The sequence below is a fragment of the Quercus lobata genome, chromosome 8 (genome assembly GCF_001633185.2).
Source record: "Quercus lobata isolate SW786 chromosome 8, ValleyOak3.0 Primary Assembly, whole genome shotgun sequence".
NCBI classification, from domain to species: Eukaryota; Viridiplantae; Streptophyta; class Magnoliopsida; order Fagales; family Fagaceae; genus Quercus; species Quercus lobata.
This window is the reverse complement of record NC_044911.1, coordinates 30046599-30054556: the sequence shown is the minus strand read 5'-3', so window position 1 is coordinate 30054556 and position 7958 is coordinate 30046599. Positions and strand designations below refer to the sequence as shown.

Genomic DNA, 7958 nt, shown 5'->3' with positions numbered 1-7958 from the left:
TAAGTGGAGTTGCCATCAATCATTGGGTTTTTTGAAAATGTGATTGGTCACCTGTTTCTAGTTGATTTTATTACCAATCCTAGGTCAAGAAAAATGGCATTTTTCCTAATCTAATGTGGACGGCAAAATACATCTTGATTCTTAGGTTCGGAAGTTTGGTTACGTGTGGGAAGATGTTAGGCACCCCACAACGCCTGTCTAAGGACAGTCCTTTGCTTTGATAAAACCTTAATTTTCAAAAATTGGTAGTAAAAAACGTAATTTTTGCATTGGCTTTCGGGGCTTTGCATGCATGGGGGGCTTTGCGGTTTGGCTTTTGAATGGATGTGGTCCAAATCTATGCTTTCCAAAGGCATTCGAGAAAAGTGCTAGATTTCTACGGTGAAAATCCGGTGACATATCCCCTTACTTTTGCAGCAGAAATTAGGCATTGCTTGCCTTAGGCAGCACGGACTATGACAATCACACCGGAGGGGGTGGGGACGAGCAGTTAGGCATGGCAAGCATAGCATATGGCAGGAGACATGACGAGCCACAAGATAAACAAACAAACAAGAAAGAAGACAAACACGCAAAAAGGGCAAACAAAAGGTGGTGTCCACGGGGGACAAATGTAGGTTTGGATCAAATGTCCATAACTTCATTGTGTTGAAGCATGGACGACACACTAGCAAGCTAGCAAGCAAGACTCATGCATGGACATGTAAGCAAGCATGTAAAAATGCAAATAAAGCCAACGGGTGGCACAAACAAGCATGGCAAGCATATCATTGCACGGAGCGGAAAAGGGGAAAGGTATGCACGAAGCAACGAGCATCATGGCGATGCGTCCCAAGTGGTTGCATTCAAACAGGGCCTCATGGGCATCGGATGTAACCACACAACGACACGCTTGCTAAGGGTGTCAAGCGTGGCAAAACCTAGAACAAGAGAGGTTAACACAAGCGTAAAGCATAGGAGTAAGCAAACGTAGACATGCAAATAGGATGATCCAAACCCTTTTATGTGAGCCTTGGTGTATGGACGATGACAAAGACCACAGGGTCTAGATCGGGTCCTCACCACTATGCCAAAATACAAGAAAGAAAGATAAAGCGACAAAAGGGCTACAATAACACATGGCATGACAAATATAGCCTAGGTCTAGGCATACAAATGTGGCATGGAGCGCACAAGCACATGGAATATAGTAAAAAGCATGTACAAAACGTAGATCCAAGCACATAGGCATGTGAAAACATAGATCTAGACATATAGGCATAGGAACATACATGTAAACGTGTAGAAACTTAGCACATAGACATGGTAGAACATGAATCCAAGCATACAAGCATGTGAAGACTCAGATACAGGGATAAGAGCATAGAACTTGCATACAAACATGTAGATCTAAGCAAGACATAACCATAGACATGATATCAAGAATGTGAGTATGTAACCCTAACATCAACATCGAGCAAAAAGAGGAACAAAACATAGAAAAACTTGGTATAAAAGCCTAAGCATGTAGATCTAAACAAATGAACATGTGGGAACATGGATCTAAGCATGAAACATGGCATAAGACATAATCAACAAAGAGATTTAAGCTAGAAACACAAATAAAGCAAGAAACATGCTAAATAAAGCAATAAATCATGTTATTCAAGCAAAAAGAGCAAGATAAATGCTAGGAAAAGATTTAGAAGGTTAGGGGTGTGAATGATAGCTAAAAAAGCTACATCCACACACCTAAACCCCAAATCCAAAGTGTAGAACCAAGGAAAGGAAGATTGGGTATAAGAACAATACCTTGTGTTGTTGGTGAAGAGAGAAGAATCAAGACTTTGATGTGTTTTTTGGTGTTTTGTGGTGTTTGGAAGAGGGAAGAACTGTGTAGCGAAGCCAGGTAGAGAGCAGAAATTTAGAAAATGTGCTCCTCTTCTAGTCTGAGGGGTGCCTGGGGCTATTTATAGCCCTAGCTCGCATTTTGAGGCGGTGGCCCTTCAAGGGCCGCGGGCCTCAAAAGGCCTCTGATTGGATTGATCTTGACTCCCCTGGAAATATTTTGACTTCCTGTTTCTGAAAAGGTATGGATCTTGAAAATCCAACGGTCGGATCAAAAGTTATGGCTCTCAGAAGTTTGTGGTGCATCAATCGGTGCATCATCTTAGTTTTTGTGATATCTCAGCCGTTCTAACTGTAATTTTGACTCATGAATAGTCGTTGGAATGAGAATTTGATAATCTTCACAATGGCGTTGGTTTTAACCCGTTCTGATAACCAGATCGAAATTAGGGTTTTTGGGCCCACTCAAGATCGACTTCAAGTCAAACTTGGTCAATATTGTCAAAATTCTCCGAGAAGCTTAGGTTTGATGTAAAACTATGAAAAATATTGTTTTGTGAAGGTTTTGACCTTGTTTGACCTTTGGTCAAACCTAAGGCTGACCAAGGGCATTTTAGTCATTTTAGTTGAAAAAAAGTACTTCGAGTGCTCCGATACCCGAACGGATTGTGCTATGTTGTTCTGGATGTTCTCGCAGCCCCATGGAGAAAAAAAATATGATATTTTTGGATTTTCCATCGTCCGGCATGCAAATTGAGAGTGGACAAAATACGATATGAATAGCAACCCACAACCACCAAAATTTATACCCACCACCGTTCTTGAAATTCAATAACCTAAGTCTAAAGTAATGTTCTTCACTATGATAAACTTCTGGAATTGACTTATAGAAGGTAAGAAGTTTTTGTATATATTTGTTTTCCCATTGGGGGCATCATGAATACAAGTCTTCTCTGATGCATAACATCATCTTTTAATAAGATTCTGCAACTCAAACACAAGTCAACATTGCAGCAAACACTATGCACAAGCTTGCTACAATACATAAAAATGAAAATGAATAGTAAGCACTAACCAATATGGCCAATGAATGCTGTTTCTATTAGAGAAGCAATGGGGTTTGCCATTAATGCTAGAACTATGGGGAGTGCAATCTGCCACCGTTCTTGAAATTTATACCCACCACCAACAACATCCCACAACCACCAAAATTTATACCCACCACTATTACCCGCACCAACATTAACCCACAACCACTGAAACCCAGCCACCGAGAAAGCCCCAAAACCCAGCCTTATTCAAGCCTCAGGTGCCACTAATTCATCATCCAAAATACCCTCAAAAACCCAAATCCAAACACATAAAATCCACCATGAAACCCATACCCATCAAACCCATGACCCACTGTGAGTAAAACCCATAGCCACCCATAGCTACCCACGACCCCAGGGCTACCCACAGCCCCATGAACCTAGGACCACCCACAGTCTCATGACGCCACACCGATCTGAAGCCTACCCACCCAAAGCTGATCTTGAGAGAAAAAAAAAAAAAAGGCTTCACTATGAGAGGAAGAGAGGACAAGCGTGAGAAAGAGTGAAAAAAAAAAAAAAAAAAAGGAGTCTGAAGTGAAAGGAAGAGAGAGAGTGTTTAAGATTAAAAAATTATATTTTCTTTTCAATCATGAACATTAAGGTTGTACATATGCAACCTTAAAGCATTAGCATTAGGGGGTGTAAACACCCCCCCAATTGCTAATTTACATCCATAAGCCAAAATGATGCTTCATCCGAGTTGGTATTTCTAAAAAAATTTGGCAATTGTGAGCAATAAGGTTGTATACATACAATCTTACTATAGCAAGTTGTTAGATTAAAAAAATAATTCTCTCTCTCTCTATATACGTTACTTTCTTCTCTCCCCTTTCTTACTTTATTTCTCAGACTCCCTCTCTCATTTTGTCACTCTCCATCTCCACCAACACTCACGGTTTGGTGGCGGCAAATGTGGTGGTCGATGGGTATTTCTCAGACTTCCTTTTCTTCTCACCTCTCTCTCTCTCTCTCTCTCTCTCTCTCTCTCTCTCTCTCTCTCTCTCTCTCTTTGATCTTGTGGGTATTGCTGTGTTTGTGGGTGTTTGATGGTGGGTATTTGGTGGTGGTGGGTATTTGTGGTAGTGGTGTTTAATGGTTGGAGTTTGGTGGTGGTGGGTGTTTGATAATGGGTGTTAACGGTGGTGGGTATTTTGTGTGGGTGTTTGATGGTGGCTATTTGTTGGTGGTGTGTGTTTGATGGTGGGTATTTTGTGTGGGTGTTTGATGGTTGGTATTGGTGGTGGTGGGTGTTTGATGGTTGGTATTGATGGAGGTGGGTATTTTGTGTGGGTGTTTGATGGTGGGTTTTTGTTGGTACTGTGTGTTTGATGGTTCGAGTTTGATGGTAGCGGATGTTTGATGGTGGGTATTGGTGGTGGGTGTTTAATGGTTGGAGTTTTATGGTAGTGGGTGTTTGATGGTGGGTATTTTGTGTGGGTGTTTGATGGTTGGTATTGGTGGTGGTGGGTGTTTGATGGTGGGTATTTGTTGTTGGTGGTGGTGGTGCCGTGGTGGCTATGGTGAATCCGTGAACGGGTATGCAATGGGTATGGGTATAAAAAAAATGGCTATGGCAAAGAGAGATAGTGAATAAGAGAGAGAGAATTGAAATTTTTTTATATTATTTGTTGGTGTAGTTTATATTATTTTAATAAGTTGTGAAGGGATATGGGATCGGAGGCCGGTATTGGCCCATTGTTGTTAGGATGGGCCCAGCCTAGTGGCAATATTATAGAGACATAGGATCGGTGCTCGGTAATGGCCTATTGTTATCAGACTGGGCTCGACCCCGTATTAGTGAATGGGTTAAGGATGACCAAAAGGGTAATAGCCAATACTCAAATCGGTCCCCAAATGCTGTTAATGCCTTGGGGGAGTATGTTGTTGAGCACCATTCAACGTCAGGTGCAAGTTTCAAGAGAATCCTTAGAATTGACCAATTTACTAGAGATTCTGGATAGAGGTGGGGACCACATGGGAAAAGATGGAAAGGTAATCATTTGGGTCCCCACTAAGGGGAGATTATAAAAGGAAAGGGAGGATAGAAGAGAAGAGGTTGGTTGGTAAAAATTGGGGTGTGAGAAATAGAAGTGAAGGTGAAAGGAAAGATACCAGAGAAGAGAGGGAATTAAGCACAAGAGGTATAATGGTTATACAGTTGGGCTGTTAATGCAACATTTGAAGCTTGCCATAGTAGGAATTCAGGCATAACCACGAACAAGTAAATTGGGAGCCCAATCCCTGCACAGGAAGTACCATTGGGTTTGGGTACCACAAGTTGTCTATAAAAATAGAACTGGGATGTTGGGTGAATTGTAAAAATGGATAGTAAAATAGATAAAATAGATTTTGAGGGTGTATATAGAACTTTTTTTGCATCCCGGATGCTAATGCTCTTACTGTAGCTAGGATGCAAAAAATTTTAGGTTTACATACCCGGATGTAGAATGATTTTAAAGGTGTAGATTATAATATAGCAACTTGGGGGATTTTTACACCCTAATACTAGTGATTATGATCCTAGTAATAGTATCGGAGAGAAAAGTCATATTACTAGTCAAACCTTGAGATTCCCCATTTTCAAACATAGAATTGTAGTCTCAGTATTCGAGCTATTTTTTATATGCTTGTTGATCCACGCGGAAAGAATGTTGAACATAGACTCTTTCAAACCGAAGATGTTTGATGGCTAAATATCTAATGCTTTGTAATTGTCGGTCTGGTCAAAACCTTTTTACTTTCAGTTTTTTTTTTTTTTTTTTTTTTTTTTAACAAACAATAAAAATAGATTTTTTTTGGGGGGGGGGGGGGGGGAGAACTGATATTATTTGCGGGGTTATCTGATACGATTTGCTTGCTGTCCATTTTTCCAATGAACAAAAAAATTACAGAACTAAAATTCAAAATCTTGGCAATAATATGAAAACTACTGCCCGTTTTTCTCTTGTAGCCTTGTAGGGGGAAAAAATCAAAGCATTTATGACTGTAGCGACTATTACAAAATTGCAAGCAAGAAAATATTATAAATTGAAAATCAATATTATTGATGTTACATAAATTATAAAATAAATAAGTTTCTTAATTTTTTTTATTTTATATTTAAACGTAACATATAAGCTCAAGAGGCTTATCAAATAAAAATGGTAGTACTCTGATAAAAATGGTAGCGTCTTGGGTTTGTTGTCTCTGGTGCTTAGGTTTGTTGTTTTTGGTGGTATTGTTGCTTGGTTTTGTTGTATTCTGGGTTTGTTGTCTACAGTGCTTGGGTTTGATTTTGTGGTTTTCTGGGTTTGTTGTGTCCTGTGTCTCTCTGGTTGTTGCTTGTTTTCTGGGTTGGGTGTTGTTGTGTTTCCTCGTGTTTTCTGGTTTGGGTATTGTATTCTCAAGTGGATAATTTTCCACCCTTAGTTTCCTAAATAGTTTGAAAATGATGCTAACTAACAAAATTGTTAGTATTTTTGTGTTAAATTGCCAAAAAAAAAAAAAAACAATTCTGAGAATCACATATATTTTGATACAAAGTCTAAAACCCATAAAGGGGGAAAAAATTTAATTCAGCCTTATATAGCTGAACTCGCATTTTTAAGACAAATTCCGAATCATGTACAGAGAAAAAAATATGGAAAGAAGAAAACTTATCAATGTCTTGGACATGAAAAGAAAATTAAACCCTATTCCAAACACCCCAAATCCTCTCTCCAATGAAACTCATAATCTTCCTCACAGACCCCTTCTCCATCACAAACTCATCACCATCACCGCGGCTCACATCCACAGAGACAGACTGACCAAACTCATTATTCAACAACGCCTCCCCAGAATCTCTCTCCCCATCCTTTAACTCATTACAGGCTCTCTTCCTTCTCTCCTTCTTGCTCTTGGTGCTCCTTTCCTGCTTCTTAACCAATTCTTCCTCATAAGCCTCAATGATTTCATGTATGAGTTCACGGCTTGGCGAAGCATCCCATCGTGCCCAAAAGCTCATATAACACCTAAAGCAGTTGCACTCAAACATAGGTGTGTGGTCTCCAGCATCACCATCACCATTACTACTGAGGATAGTTTTTGTATGAGAAGAAAAGTTGGTACAAGTGTTGGAGCATGAGATGATGAGGTAGGCCAAGACTTCTTTGTCTTCAGCCGAGAGTGTCGCAGTGAGGGTTAGGATTGTTGCAGGAAGCAACGCCAAGTGGTCGGCGATAGATGGCGGTGATGGGTGCACTTGGCCTTTCTTGTAGAGTTTCTTCATGGTTGAGTTCTTGTGGCTGTTCAAGGTTCAAGGTTCAATGTTAATTTTGTGCTTTGGTTAAAGGTTTATGAACCGCTGGTTTAATTAAGTTGAGACTTGAAAATTAAGAGGCCTCTCTTGGAAGTGTGTGACCTTTGAAAGAGTCATCTGTTTGACTTTCTATTGCACTTTATTCGGTCAAGTCTTGTGGAATTAACGTGGAAATTGAGAATGGAGAAAAACGAGTTGCTTACGCACAGCGTGACATAGGAGACAAATTGACCTTTCTCCAATGATGGACCGTGACATATTAAATCAGAAACAAAAGGCTTAGAAGCAGCTCAAAAAAAAAAAAAAAAAAAAAAAAGCAATAGAAAATAAAACGCAAAATTTGATCAATTGTCATTCTAGTCCATTCAATTTAAAAACTAGAATTTTTTTTTTTTTGTTTTAATAAATTAATAAAATCATCTTTAAATTTTTTTTAAACTTTGTTTTAAAAGAGTTAACGGAAACTTTTAACAACAATTTATGGACAAAAGGAGTAAGATGATTGCATAATCAAAATTTATGGATTAAAAGGACAAATTTTAAACTTATTGGACTAAAATAACAATTAATCAAAGTTCTAAGGTCTGAAGTGTATTTCTGCCTAATTAAATATTTGTGTTTATTTGGCAATGGAATAAAAGCATAGAAAAAACTTAGGTACAATTTCATAGGTTTTGTACATTAGGTTTTTTTAATTAAATTTAAACACATGATTGCATTGATTAATGAAATTAATGAAGAACAAATAATAGTCTTTT

The 7958-nt window shown here is 38.9% G+C and overlaps 1 protein-coding gene across 1 annotated transcript; it reads right to left on the bottom strand.

Annotated features, from left to right (window-relative positions):
- Positions 1-6541: 6541 nt before the first annotated feature.
- On the bottom strand, positions 6542-7274 carry LOC115958204. The gene has a single exon (XM_031076602.1). It carries the CDS (start codon positions 7168-7170, stop codon positions 6586-6588), a length of 585 nt encoding a protein of 194 aa, XP_030932462.1. The 5' UTR covers positions 7171-7274; the 3' UTR covers positions 6542-6585.
- Between the last annotated feature and the right edge of the window lie 684 nt (positions 7275-7958).